The sequence below is a fragment of the Convolutriloba macropyga genome, chromosome 1, assembly GCF_964194025.1.
Source record: "Convolutriloba macropyga chromosome 1, txConMacr16.3, whole genome shotgun sequence".
NCBI classification, from domain to species: Eukaryota; Metazoa; Xenacoelomorpha; order Acoela; family Convolutidae; genus Convolutriloba; species Convolutriloba macropyga.
Genome location: NC_134468.1, coordinates 79,376,985 through 79,392,659, shown reverse-complemented (window position 1 = coordinate 79,392,659; position 15,675 = coordinate 79,376,985). Strand labels below are relative to the sequence as shown.

The 15,675-nt window shown below is 34.6% G+C and overlaps 1 protein-coding gene across 1 annotated transcript in view; it reads left to right on the top strand.

Annotated features, from left to right (window-relative positions):
• The window catches only part of LOC142343043 (transmembrane 9 superfamily member 3-like), an 86,006-nt gene extending 79,106 nt beyond the window's left edge, over positions 1 to 6,900 (top strand). Inside the window, exons 12-13 of the mRNA XM_075394733.1 lie at positions 130 to 206; positions 5,697 to 6,900. Of these exons, the coding sequence (XP_075250848.1) occupies positions 130 to 206; positions 5,697 to 5,764 (145 nt within the window). The 3' untranslated portion in view covers positions 5,765 to 6,900. The remainder of the gene's footprint in view (positions 1 to 129; positions 207 to 5,696) is intronic.
• Positions 6,901 to 15,675: the final 8,775 nt, after the last annotated feature.

Sequence of the window (15,675 nt, the reverse complement as noted above, 5' to 3'; positions counted from 1 at the left end):
TTAAAAAGCTTCGGTTTCTGCCTCTTATTAGCACTGTCTTTTATCTTTTTCTTGCAGTTATGTACTAACTTTATTGTTCTGTCCTTTTAAGGTTGTCGATTAATTTGTCATAAGCTAGTCTGTGTTTAGGATGTTCGGATTCTTCCAAACGGCCTTCTATTTCTCCTACATGGGAATATTCTGTGTGTGTCTCGGAATACTGTGCGGTAAGTTTTGTCTATAACTTTCAATGTAACAAATTTAAGGTCTGCTGTTTTGCCACCTCACTCAAGCTTAAACAAAACTCTTCGACCCCAAGCGCTCGCACTATTTTAGTCCTAGTATGGTGTCAAATTAAAACCATTGATTTGCCCCTGAGTGTTTATAAAAAGCACGGATTTTGAATAGATCACGTATTTCAGTCAGGTTTTATTTTGGATTTGTATTGAAATTTTTTAGCAGGCAATTTTTAAAATTGAAATTAGCAGGCAACGTGGAATTATGCTTCGCGCGCTTGCATAGTATAACGTCCGGACATCTGTTCTTAAAATTTTTCTTTTTATAATTGCGAATTTGCAAGCTGAGCGAAGCTAAATTAGGTAGTCTTTTTTAAAAGAATTTTAATTGCATGTAATGGAATTTGGTTTAGTTTCAGACCGCTATTTTCAAGATTGAGAAATATTTTCAAGAGGCGTAAAAGAATTTTCTGTAAGCAAGCAGCATTTTGGTATAAACAGGTGAAGCCCGGACGATGTTAAGTGGCTGAGCAGCTCTCTTAGACCCTGATCTCTCTAGTCTCTAAGTTTGCGAGTAGCTGAAACTTTTTTGGGGAGACATAAACTCATGGCGTCAAGGGCCGTTCTTAATCTTAACTGTTTGACCCCCGCCCCAACGCTTCTTTGACGCCCTAATGCAAGCATTTATGCTAGCATCTCTAAGCCCCAGCTGGCTGCTGCCGAAACCAACCTCTCACAGGCCTTGTGTGAGTGATTCGTCAGGCATTAGTATCAGTTGGCCATGTTAATTAATTAGTTGCTCTCAAACGAAGTTTGTAGCAATTATATTAGTCCTGTCGGTCTTTTTTTATGCGATTTTTCGCTTGACCGATTTTTCGTCTGACGCTTTTGACTTTTCGTCCTCAAAAACGGGATAAACAGGTAGCGCACAGCGGGCATTAAGTGCTCTTAGAGCCTTTCAGCTCAAACTGTTTTGGAGACTCATACTTATACTTATGGTGTGAAGGGCTGTTCTTAGAGGTTGAAGACACCCCCACTGTTGCCCCACCCCTATTGCCCCCCCACCCCAGTGTTGCCCCCAAACAGCCCCGGATGCAGCCACCCCCCGGGATCAGAAAACATCCTATGGGGTTTGATTACAAGTTACTGACAAATTTTTAATGGTAATGGAATAATTTTTCAACTTTTTAATGTCACAAATTTTAGCAATTTTTTGATAAAACTTGCTTTTTTTGAAATTTTTTGTCGTTTTTTAGATTTTGTCAGCCTTAAAAGCCAAGTAACCTCCTCTCCGGTTCGCAAATAGGTTTCTGAACATATTTTGGATTAAATGGAATGTCGTGCAATATTTTAACAGCACCAAATTTAGCATATTTTTTGATATTTTTTGCCATTTTTTTCCAATTTTTTAACATTTATAGTCATTATTCAAGTTTTTTGAGCCTCAAAGGTCAAAAAAGCCTCCGTTAGGGTTTGATAATAAATTATTGTAAAATTTTTGTTGGTCATGGATTAATTTTCAAATTTTTAATATCAAGTTTTATCAATTTTTTTTAAAACTTGCAATTTGAAGTTTTTAAATTTTTTGTCTTTTTTAAGGTTGCTCTAGCCTCAAGGGCCACGGAAAATCCTCTAAGATTTGATAATATGTTACTGTATAGTTTATAGGTGAAGTGGAATGTTCTTGGAGATTTTAATATCATGAATTTGAGCAATTTTTTAAAATATTTGCAATTTTTTCATGTTTTTGAATTTTTTCCGGCAACAGAGGCCCTGGGACCTCCTCCAAGGTTTGATAATCAGCTGCTGCATAGTTTCTAGAGCTAATAAGATTGTGATCAACAGTTTTTAGACTTTAGTTTTAGTAATATTTGAAAACATTAAAACTTTTAGTTTTAAAGTAATAAAATTTAAACTTTTCAGATTTTTGGAAACTTTTTCATGTTCCAAGCATATGGATCTTTATGAGCCAGTGAAACTATTTCAGGCTTGAAACATCGATACTGGATAGTCTCTTGAGACAATGAAATGGTTCTTAAGGTATTAATGTCTTGAGTTTTAGCAAGATTTTGTTAAAATTTGAAATTTTTTCCAAATTTTTTCAATATTGTCCTTTTCTGAGTTTAACAACCACTACTGGCCAACGAAACTTTCAAGTCTCGGAGATGGGTTACTTGACAGAAATTTCGAGTCAAAAAATTGTTTTGATTTTTTTTATTGCCCAAGTTCAAAACTTTTTTTTTAATTTTGCTTTTTTCAGTTTTTTTTATGATTTATTTATCAACAAGGTTAGAAAACTAGAAGTTGCAGTGTCGAATCCAATCATAGAAGATATTCCTGCCTCCTTTTCTCTCTCGCGTCTGGGGCTCCTTTCCTTCTCTTTCTCGTTCACTTTTTATCTCTCTCTCTCTCTTTTTGTTGAATCCGCACTTCAGCTGCTGTTATGTGGCGTAATGTCACCATCTTTTTATGATTTATTTATCAACAAGGTTAGAAAACTAGAAGTTGCAGTGTCGAATCCAGTCATAGAAGATATTCCTGCCTCCTTTTCTCTCTCTCGTCTGGGGCTCCTTTCCTTCTTTTTCTCGTTCACTTTTTATCTCTCTCTTTTTGTTGAATCCGCACTTCAGCTGCTGTTATGTGGCGTAATGTCACCATCTCTGATCCTCATTATTAATGAGTTATAGTTGAAATGTTTTTTTTTGCCATAAATGATCTAACAGGTACTTTTAGGAAGGCATTGTTAATTGCTCTCAAAAGCAATTTATAGCAAATATATTAATCCTGTTTGTCTTTTATGCAGTTTTTCGCTTGGCCGATTTCGTCTAACTCATTTGACTTTCGTATTCAGAAACGGGATAAAGAGGTAGCGCCCTGACGGCACTAAACCGTGGCTAGCTGTTGACAAAGGCAACCGCTCGCCGGTCGTTTGAGAGCAATTCGCCCGACGTTAGTCGGTTATGTTCGTTTATTTTCCAATTAAAAATTGATTCTGCAAATATAAACGAGTTAACCGCTAATTTGAATGTTTGGATTCTCAGGCTATTTTAGAGAATTGTGGCCCATTCTTTTGTTGTAGTTATTCGGAATTGATTACAAAGTCATTTCTTTGGGACTTTCTGTTATCTATTGATTACAGTTGTATTGGTATAAAGCAGGTTTTTTAAAATGTGACCAAAATTCTAACACTTTTTAATAGCGACCGTCAGCCTCTCAACGGCTATTATTTAGGCGCTCTCTTTTTTTACTTCATTTTACCTATTGATAACTTTTGTCGTTTTACGTAAGTCACGATTTTCTTGTTGACCCGTGACTTACTTCACTCTCTGTTTAAACTGAATAGATTAAGATGTTTCACTCATTGAATTACGCAATGTAGTGAATACGGTCAATGTCAAAAGAGCAAAATCAAAAGAAACGGGATAAGCCGATAAAGCCTGGTCCTTAATTCATTGTGGATTAGGATATCAAAGTTCATTAGATCCATTGCTAACTGATGTCTGATTAACAGCTTTCAATTTAGAAGCTGAATTAAGTCTGAGTTTAGAATCTTACTGAGACTGTACAGCAAATTATAACAACAGCAAATTATAACTTTTTTTTGTTTTTAATCCCGATGTTTGTCAAGCGCGTCAAAGGTTGCTCTTTTCCGTATATTAGCCGGCTATATTCTCATTTTCTTCCAAATTAGATAATTCTGTGAGCCTATTATGTTCTGAGAATCGGCACTTCATTGTTAAAACGACAAATACCTAAATAAATGCATCCAGAACGCGACCGTAGTTTTTTGAAAACTTTCGAAAAAAGTGGTTATAGATGGAGTTTTTGAATTTAGTCTTAGATCATGTTTTGCAAACTTGTTAATCTTTGTAGTTTTTGTTCTAAAAACGTTGTACAAAACGGAATATTTTGTTATCGCTAAGTTATCACTAGTTCATGCTGAGCAGAAGAGATGAATAGTTAAACAAGAAAGAAAACTTTTTTCAATCAAAAGAAGCGGGATAAACAGATGAAGCCCGATCATTGTTATTTTGCCTTAGGTAATCAAATTTCATAAGAGCTTTTGCTAGCTGATATTGGTACTAAGCTTGATAGCGTTCAGTTTATTAGTGGCAATATGGCAATTTCTCTTTGATGATTCCTATACTCAACGCCTCTTTCTACCTCGATGTAATTTTGTTCCATAAAATTGTACATATGCTAATCCGATTTTGGTAGTTTTTTCCAATTTTCGTCAATTTTTCGTTTGTATTTTGGTTGTAATTGCTAGAAATAGTTTTTTTGTGCAACATGAGGGACTTTAATTTCGTTTCAATAAAAATTCAATCATTTTTTGGCCTTAAGTTTTGAGAAAACAGTTAAAACTTTATCATAAGTGCAGTTCTTTGACCATTTTTTTGCAAAATGTTTCTTATTTATGAATTCTGCTTTTTCCTATTTTTTGGTCTCTTCAGGAGGATAGATCTTTGTATCGGATGAATAGTTATCTTTTCTCTGTCTTGAATGCTTAACAATGAACTGTATTCGTTTTTTTGAATTTTTTAAATTGATTACATGGTTTTTAATTGAATTTTTTAAATTGCTTAAGTGGTTTTTTCGCGCTTGATTTCACGCTTTCTGCGTGACATAAATTGCGGTTATTCAGAAGTTGTCTGTTGCTAAAACAAAGTTGATTGTAAGAATGAGATTGTATAGTCCGACAGCGGAGTGGTTAAGGCGACTGACTGTTAAGCAGGAGATCAGCCGTTCGAGCCGCGGCAGTGAAAAATTTTTTGCATCCAAAAACAACCTTTGAATTAAACTTGTAAGTTTTATAGGCGGCGGCGATAACTTCTATCAACTCATTTCTGTATCTTTTTCCATCTGTATTTTAAAGCACGCAAGTCTATTTCGCTGCTGTTCCGGCAATCTGCCGGCTATGTTCTTTTTGTTCCAATCCCGATGTGCGTCAACGGTGGCTATTTTCCGGCAATCTGCCGGCTATGTTCTTTTTGTTCCAATCCCGATGTGCGTCAACGGTGGCTATTTTCCGACAATTTGCCGGCTGTGTTTCTGTTTTCGAGAAATATTTCTTAAAATCCTCCCATTTTCTGGAAAACGTGGGTAATTTTGTAAAATCATATTAATTTGTGAAGCCTGACATTAAATTTAGATTAAATTATGAAGCCTGATAATTGAGCTGAGTTTAACAGTACCGAAAAAAAATTATAGCCATTAGTTTATGTTGGATGTAGCTTTTGACTGTAAGTAAACAAATATTTCTCTCAAGCTAGTGAAGTGTTCCAAAGTAGGAAGTGATTTGTGGACAAAACACTTTCACGTTGTCGATAAAAGTGTTGCTTATATGTCTTCCACGGCTCTCATAAAGTAACAAAATGTCAGCTGCTTTTAGACACCATAAATGCGGTAGAATAAACATCTCGATTTATTTTATATTTCGAGCAATTTTGGTAATTGATTTTCATTTTCATTCTTGTTTAGGTACGTTTGGATACGTGGGAACTAGTTACTTCGTCAGGAAGATCTACTCAACTGTCAAAATTGACTAGACACATCAATTCATGGGGACTAGCTTCTGTCATTGCGAGTGTCTGTGGTTTCTAGTTCTGCTGGGAAAGATGTCAACAAATCTGAGTTGTAACTCGGCGATATTGCTCATTGAACTCATGCATTCATTAACATCAAGAAAAACTACTCCAGTTTCCTTTCTCAATTGAGTGTCAATGAACCTACTTGAGTTTCAACTGGTTCAAAAATTATCTAAGTTTCTAGAATGCGTAACTAATACGCTGTATTAGTACTTGCTTTTTTTACTATGATATACAATCCTGTATCGCAGATAAAATATGAAAAATTATATCAATTAGCTTATTAAAAAAAACCTAATCTCAATAATGATGAAAGGAGATGGATACAAAGTTAACGCGTACTTACAAAACTTACTACAAACTTATTACCAGAATTACTGTTGCGCTGATTTTAGAGTTGCTAACCATGGCTGTATGTTTTCAGAAAGGCTTACCTAGTCTTTAAATAAACCCATGTTTAAAATGATGCCCAAAGAGTTGAAAACTTAGTTTGAAAAAAAAAATTAACGACTGTAGTTTTAAACATATAGTATATGTTTTCAACTCCATAGCGCTATTTGATCATTCAGGTTCTCATATACCATAAAGTGATAAATGGCTTTCAAAGATAAGATATTTGTGAAATCATGTCGAGTTTGACTTGAAGGCGGTGTTATTTGAGTTCATTTTTGTATTTCTGTGTAAATATTATTATAAACTGCTGTTGTTAAACTCCTACATATCTAATTTCATTTACTTCCTTTTACTGAGTGCATATATGAGTTTAAGTGTACGGTGTTATCCATAACATTTTCGGTTTGTCACCCCTCTCCCCCCACTTTTCGTCGGATTTCGGTGCTGGTGCTTTTTTGATAGAAGATCAAACATAATGACTTAGTCTGTAAAGATGTTAAGATGTTACACAACTATCACTTATTCACGCCTCTAAGTGCTACATGGTTATGATATTTTTGTTACCCTACCCGACCCGCAGCCCTTACTTGTGTTGTAATGTTATAAATGGTCCCAAATATGAATTTGATCTGATCAGATATATAATGTAAAGTTTTCTCAATCTAAAATATGTAGTATTTACTCAAATACTTTTCTTCGTATTACTCGTTTTCACAACTGAACGAAAGTCAATGTCTGTCGACTTAATAGGGCGGCGAACAAAAACAGTCTTGCTTAGAGAAACTTGACACTTGCTTTGAAAACTTGCACAGAAGTCGGTTGCTCAGGGTAACGCAGGGATAATAGATAATGGCGAAATTGATAATGGCAGAACAATGTTTTCAAACTTTACGTTCGAGAATGCTCCATTGCACGAGTGTAAACTCAAATCACTGCAAGAAGTTTCACGCAGAAGCGTTTATTCCGAGATCTTGTTGACTTAGTGATTAACTGCTCTTGGAGTGGTATATGTTAACCTCTAATGTGGTTATTATTTGAAGCCCACTACTGAACTTCTTAGTCCCATTTAGGCTCCCCCTCCGCCATCCCCCCGACTGAAGCAGGCTGCAATTGATTAGAGCTCCCACTAGTCCTCTTCCGACGTATAGTCGGTTATGTTTTCAACGAGCTATCTGATTGAACTCCCAGAACAGCATCAGTGAAACTGCATTTGTGGACGATCATTACGTAGCAAATTAAGTACGTAATGATCATTACGTACGTTTATGAACGATCATTACGTTGTAAAATTTTGTAATTTTGAGGCTTTTGTGCCCGTTCGAGGACAACAGTGGCAATAATCATCACGAAGTTTCACTCGAAAAAACTTGTCATGTATGAAAAACGATACCGCAACCATGGAAAACAAGTCATACATTATTTCACGTGTACTCGCGTTACGATTTTGAGCATGTAAATGCACAAGTCTCTTCATTTAGCTGAAAACTCTTTCTATAACTTATTTAATAATTACTTGAGAACCAATTTTACAGGAGGAATTATACTTGAGATGACGTGATATTAGTGGCAAAATCGTTAATTATGTCTTAATTCGCAATTAGTATTGCGAGGGACTTTCCTGAAATGAATTAATTAGGTTTTCTTTTAATGCCGTCCAATCCACACGTTAAATAGCGTGGAAATTAGATACGGCAACCAACGTGAAAAAAATTGGCTATCTTGGACAATATCTACTGGCATATGTGAAATCGGATACTATAACTATCGTGGATCTTAGATAATCCCGCTAAATTTGGAAATTAAACGAGTTCGCTAATATTAACAAGTAAAGAGCAAATAATCATGCAAAGAACCGAATCGGATTTGGCTCTCTGAATGACTTTAGTTTTTTCATTGTTAATTTTTGAGGGGGCGAGTATACTTGGGTTGTTATTCTCTTAATCGGAAAATGCTTAATAGCCGCGAAGCGATAGCTGAGGCTATTATTGGCCTTCTCTTGGTTTTTTATTTATTTCGTCAAGATTTTTGTTGCGACCATATGACGTCACAACCACTTCAAATCTGCTTTTTGTTCATTCGTTCATGCAATTTCATGAATTGTGTGCGTGACGTCATTTTTCACTCTTAGTGGAGCTAGTTTTTTTAATTCGCGTGATTAAATTTTTGTTCACACGTGACTTACCTCACTCTTCAAAAAGACTTCCTCACTCTGAAATTGACTTCTTTTATTCGAAGAGGTAGGGTCAAATGAGTGCTTGCCACTCTAATTGAAGGTCATTTAAGAGCAGCAAATAGAAACAGCAGTAAGTTATACAGATTCTTGATCAAAGTTTAACATCTCAGCCCTTAATGAAAAGAATAAGTTTCTTTTTTGGCCTGTCTTTTTACCTTCTTTTTGAGACTACAGACTACTATGAAGCTATTGCGGCTATTTTCTGGCAATTTGACAGCTATGTTTTAGTTGCTCATCATTCAATGAAGCAAATATTCTCATGTGGTTTTTATGCCTCTTTCATTGTTTGAGATCGCGTGATCTTAAATACTCTCATTCACAATTGTCAGTAGCTGTGCTGAATTGGTGGACGTTTTTTATAATGTCCCATAAAAGTTACGCCGCAGTTGATTTCGTGCTTAATTGTTCTCGAACGATGTTCGTAGCAATTATTAAAACGTGTTGGTCATTTTTATGCAAATTTTCCGCCTGACCGTTTTTGCGCTTTTCTGCTTGAACATTCTTTGACTTGGCAAGTGACTTTTTTACGCGTTCGTTCTTCAGTTTTGAGCGATCTCCATTGCTCTCACTCCGTAGTAAAGCTTGTTGTTAAAATGAAATCGATTGCAGCATGACAACAAGAAGCGCCTGACAGTTGAATGGGCAGTGTTTCTGGAGAGGGAGAGGGAGGTCCATGGTTCGAAACCCGGTGAGGTTAACAATTTTGCACCCATAAGGAAAAATTCATCAAGGCTACAGCCCCTGAATTAAATCGCATCGCTTGTCGTTCAAGAGCAATTCTTCGGACATTGGTCGGTTTATGTTCTTATTTTAATTCTTGTAATATTCTCTAATCAGCTCTCCTAACGTTCGCTAACGAATATTTAAGGAAAACAATGCCCCTCTTGAACTGCTTCCCCTGAGATCCCATCAGACATTTGAGTTGCCTCAGCTCGATGTTATTTGGTTATGTTTATTTCATGTTATCAACGTTTGTTAATTTAAAGTTCACTAAAAAAATTTAGTTTTAAACAGAGTGCTGAATCTTAAATTTGAACATCAAAGTGAACGTTTTGATGCAGAATGTTGCTGAACTAGTGACATCCTGTGTTCAGTTTTTATTTGCTCTCAAACGAAGCTTGTAGCAATTGTATCAGTCCTGCTGGTCTCTTTTTAGTGCAGTTTTTCGCTTGACCAATTTTTGGTCTGACCCATTTGACTTTTCGTCCTCAAAAACGACACAAACAGGTAGCACCCAGCAGGCATTAAGTGCTCATAGAGCCTTTCAGCTCACTAGTCTCCAAGTATGCAATTCAGATACACCATTTTGGAATTTTATATTTATGGTGTGAAGGGCGGTCCTCGGAGGTTGACCCCCTCCCCCCCCCCCCACACACACACACATCAACCCCCTCTCACTTCACCCCCCCCCCCCCACTGTTGCCCCCTATCCCCCGGTGCACCCCCCAACCTCATCTGCGCTCACCTCACCTCGCGCCCATTCAATTAAGCTAAAATTAGCCTCACTAAACCTTGGCTAGCTACTGACGACGCCAACCGTTGGTTTGGGAGCAATTCGCCCGAATGTTAGTCGATTATGTTTGGATGCATTTGTTCACTTGTTTTTTCAATTTTGATATTCTGCTGGGATTATAAAATTCCAAATTGTTTCAAATATTCAACTAATTTATGGATTTTGCGTTCTTACGGCAAAATTTAATAGCTTTGAAGCTGTCATGAATTTGTTCACTTTGATCTTCTTGCTCTTCTCTAAATACTTATCGTCGTTGTTATCAGCTGTAAAGCTATCACCTTACAGCAGGGGAATGCGTGACCATAAAAAATATAATAAGGATAAAAATTGCATGCTCCACAATGGCAGTTCATCTAGTATTTCTCTACTGACGGCAAATCAGAATGAAGCTCAAGGGAATTTTCTTAAAAATCAAATCATAAAAAATAATGTTAAAAATTCAAAAAATAAGTTTAGTACTTTCTTTTTCTTCTCTTCAAAAAATAGTCAATAATAGTGTTAATTAAATCGTTTTAATGAAACCATATGTGAGAATGCAGCATAAAAGCGTCAGGCAACAGGAAGTCAAGATAAACTTAGTAAAAACGCAAAATAAACTGTGCGCAAAAAAAGGTTACAATTTTGAAAAATAACAAGCAGGACTTTTCAGAAGGGAGCAATCACAGTATCATTTTTCCATATTTCCTGAAATAACAAAGAAATGGACAAGCCAAACATGAGCAAAAACATGCAGGAGAAAAGAGACCCTTGATGTCATTGACCTGGAATCAAAAACAGAACAACGAAAAAAAAAAACAAAATTACAATGAGTTACGAGACAAATGCAAACATGGAACCAAGTTCAAGCTGGAAACTCTACAAATTAGGAAGAGCTCGATAAACTAGTAGAAACATTGAGAGAGAGAGAGATCCGAATGAAAATTGAAAATCCACAGCTTTAGTCATTTCCATTACTATTACAGAGAGAAGCATCAACCTCAATGCAAGGTGAAATTAAAACAGACAAGGATTTTTGAGAAAAAGCCAAAAAAATTAAGTTTTTGAGATAACAATTAAACAAAATTTAATGGGGATAGAAAAAGATGATAGTGTGTTGGAGTCGGTAGCTGATACGTATTTAGGATTCAAGCATACTATCTACTGCAAACCACTCTGTCTACTCAAAATATTGTGGAAACAGTTAATGATGGGTATATTATTAATTTTGTTTAATGATAACCTGACCTCAGGACTAAAGCGACAACCAAATTTTGACTGATCATATCGCTGCAAAGTTGAATTGAGTTCCAAGAATGGGAAAAGCGCTACAGTTTTTCGCACAAGACACAAATAGTGACGCACAAATAATGATAATTACAGGAAAAAGGAAGTGATCTAGACGCTCCCGTACCTAACTCTAAGCACTAACTCTAAGCACGTATTTGCACTGAATTTTGCTCTGATTCAGAGAACTTCAGAAATCACTTCACAGTTGGTTCTGAAATCCTTCTGAATCAGCACTAAATCATAAAATTTTACTGAATTTATTCTGAATCAGTACTGATTGACACTGAACCTTAGGAACGGGCTTCCATTTCACCCAACTCAAAATGTGATATCTCATGTAGCCACCCATATGCCCGCCAACAGCTTGGTGAACGTCTTCAAAAAAGATCAAAAGCAAAGACAAGTTATTACAGTGCGCAGAATTGAACCACTAAGGCCTTTGAAAAGGCGCAGAATTTTTTATTTACGTATAACAATAGAAATTGACAATTAAAAATGGCTAAAATGACTATGTTTTTATCAAAACAGCATATCAACAGTTTAATGAATCAATTTTCATCAGTCCATTTTATTTCATCACATATGAAGTGTATGTTTCTATTCTCTCCTTTTTGGTCAGGTAAGAATTACAAAGTTATAAATTAATTTAAATCTATATTTTTAAATTTGAAAAAGGTCATATTTACTCTAAAGTGTCGTGTCATAAAACATAAACGGTTGAGTGACCTTGCCCTTTACGATTTATGTTAGTACGTTCTAGCCTACTTATGCATTGTTGTATAAAATTCAGTGCGTTACTGAGTAAATGTATAGGGTGGTTGAGTTCTGACCATTAATCTTCCATTTCTATTGGATGTAAAAATTGATTCGAATGTACAAACACTATCTTCCTTCCTATGAAAGTTTGTATTACATACAAACAATAATGCGATGAAAAAGCATCTCAATTATGGTCAAAGCTCATATTTCTATTAAAAACGTTAATGTCTTAATTCAATCATATCGTAAAATGAAATTCTGTTGAGTTATTCAATAACCTTATTTAGTTATCAAAAATAACGATGAGTTTTACAAACAAGTAATTTGTCAATTCGTTCATATTATGAAATTATAGGTGTGCAATTTGAGCATTTAACGTTTGTTATTGCGTTATTGTTCTAATATTTTGTTCAAAAATCTGGGAATAAATAAGCGAGGTAGATTTTGTCATCATTTTTTTCAACTTTTGTTTACAAGTTGGAGAGAAAAGTGAAACGCATTTTTAGCCGGTAGAGTCCAATTTTGATTAATTTAGAAATATTAAATTTTCAAAAATTTGGCAATGAGGAGCATTTTAAAACCTTGAAGGAAAAATGTATCCAGAAAAACCATGAGCCGGAATTCTTCAGATTCAGTGCCATTTGAATTTTTTAGAACTCAATGTAAAACCAATTCTCACTGTAAGGCAACCTTTTTGATAATGGTGAACTAAAAAAACAAACTATGTTACCAATGGATTTCGAAAACCGTCACTAAATACTTTCAAAAAAACTTTCTTAGTTAATCTGATTTTTTGTCTCTTTTATGCCTGAAAAAATAAAAGTTATGCCCTTAGAAATGGGTACAATTTCCAAAAAATCTAATAATGAAATTTTTTCAACTCACTGTTTTTATTCTCCGCATCTCAAAATATACTTAAATTCTTCGATAGGTGGGCTGTCAACTTCACAGCCAATTATTATTGCGCGCCTGTTTATTTATTTAGAAAAATTTGGGTTGTAAGGGCTTCCTGTCTTTTTTAAATGTCTCTTCACATCTTTGCAACTGTTTGTTGGCAATGGGATGTCAATTTGCGGCAATTTGCGATCTGATTTAACTGTTTAAAATTGTTGTTTTTTCATGTAATTTTTTAATAGTTGAAACTTTCGTTCTACTGTTGCATAATTGCTGTGCAATGAATCAATCGGTAGCTAATGTTTTATATGATTGAGACATTGTTTGTTTTGAAAAATACTGTGTTGTGTTTCTGGTTTTGATAGCTTTTAGTTTTTGGCAGTCTGCAAACATTTTTGGTCATTGGTATTTTCTTTCCATGGCTCTCCAAGGAGGCTTATATTGAAGCCATATAATCCTGTTATTTTATATCTAGGAATTCTAACGTTTTTGAATAACTTAATTTCAAAAAATTGTTAATCTTTTGAATTTTGGTCTCCTCTGCTGTTATTGTTTTTGCAGCAATGTCTCTCGGTCTCAACGAATATTGATCGCAATGTCTCCCTGCTTGTTCATTTTTTGCAGATGTGTGTTGTCCTGCCACCTACTTTCCTAATTGACTGGACCTGTTGTCACTATGTTGAGGCATAGTTGTTGCAGTTCAAAACATTGAAACTTTTATTTTACAAATTTAACAACCTTAAATTTTAAGATTTTAAGCCCTATTTCTTGTTCTTTTCGTTGTTTGGTTACTATCAGCAGATGTTTTATTTTCATTTTGCAGAATAGGAAGAAAAAAACTTATGGCAACTTTAATTTTTGCCACTTTTTTGGCAGTATTTGTTTTCAAAAGAAGAATAAATTTTTCGTTTCCGCCTACTTTTGTCGTTACTCTTCTCATGCTCTTTTATTTATCAAATTATTTGCATCCTGAATGGAATATTTTTTTGTTTAATTGCGTGTTTTATTGATTTGGACGCCAATTTTTTCAAATATCCTATTTGGGGTAAAGCTTTGTCAGTTTAATATTTTGTTGACCTTATATGTGGGCTCCGAATCGATTCCTATTAAGTTGGTTTTCTTACAGTCATTTCAAAAGTCGTTCACTGTGAATGAGTCAAGTATAGCAATTTTTGTACGAAAATGTTAAGAGGAGCATGTATTTTTTTCCAATTGTCTTTGTGCACTAATGTTTTTTTAATGATGAATATAGTCAGGACATTAATTGTTGAATTAGTTTTTTAGTGTTCTTCTAGACGCATCTTGATAAGTTTTGATTTCGTCTGAACTATTTGTTCTGCTTTTTCGAATTTTTCCGTCTTCCCATATTTTAACGATTTCTTTTATAAATCCATTCTATTTTCAATTCTTAATGTTTTAGTTTATGTTAGCTGCCAGGACTATAGGTTATCAGTGAAATCCAAAATTCACAAAATTAGTTTCGGAATCGGAATTGAAAAATCGGAGAGTACCAAAACCATGTATGCAATGCTAGACGCACAATAAATGCAAATTGCTCTAATTAGTTTTAATTAACAATTTACGTTTTTGTTTATTGATTCTCCCGCTTGTATCATCTCTGCAAGAAGCAGGGATTTGCCCACCTATGAGATCTAACTCAATCAATTATGAATGCCTTTAAAAATATTCTGAGATCATGTGCTTCAATGCTTTCTGGTTTTGAGCAATGTGTCATTTATTTATCCTCCTTCTAAAATTGGTCAAAGAGTTTTTCAAAAAGGTTTTGGACACAGTAATTATTACTGAAAAAATGTTTCATTGGTTTCTAGTATAGATATTGGGACAATATTTAATCGGGAAAGAAAAGTTCTTAAAACCTAACTTGTTTCTTATTTCTTTGTTTTCGTTACTAAATTGAGATAAAAATATGTATTTTACTGCGTAAAAGCTGATCAATGACTATTAATTATCGACCCTTTGAATTGGACCTGGTCGTCCACTTTTTCTTGATAAAACTTGAACTGTAAACTAAAATTTCAACTCTTTTCGGAATGAAATCCTTTCTGTTAGTATTAACTATCAATTAAGATGATTTTGAACAAAATTGAAAGCGGGAAACAAAATTGAATAGAAAAGTGCTAGAACAACTAAAAAATCAAAACTTGAAAGTTTGTTTCAAACCCTGTTTTCTCTGTTTAATTCCCTGGGCTCATAAAATGAAAAAACTGAAGTAGAATCTTTTCAACAATGCAGGCAACCGTGCTTTAAATCAGTTAAGAGTAAACTCTGAAAAAGTATGTTGAAGTTTTACAACAAAAACATACGAAATTTTTCGTTATGTTTACGCAAATGCCTTTTATTATACGGCTGTAGACAAACCTATAGAAAAGTGTAAGTTCCATATAAAGTGTAGAAAAGTGTAAGCTATATAAGCGTCCGTTGATGCCAAATGAGTATTGTTCTTCATGACATTTTCAAATATCAATTCAAATAACTTCATTAAAACAAATGATGATGTCAAATATGTAATGCCACTTTTTTCCATGAAAGTATGATTATCTTAGCAACTAATATGAAACTGGGAAAACTCGAAACAACAATAAATAGACAAAAACATACCCTGAATTTATAGGCGAAAACATCAACAAGGGTATTATTTCCAATAAACTGCTATTGGTGAAGCTTAAACGGAAGGATTTAAAATGAGGAATGAACTAGGAAACTTTGAATTTTTTTTCAAAAGTTTCCAAGTTAAAACTTATTTTATCAAATCCTGAGTGCCAAAATATTTGTTAGCAAAAGAAATCATCAATA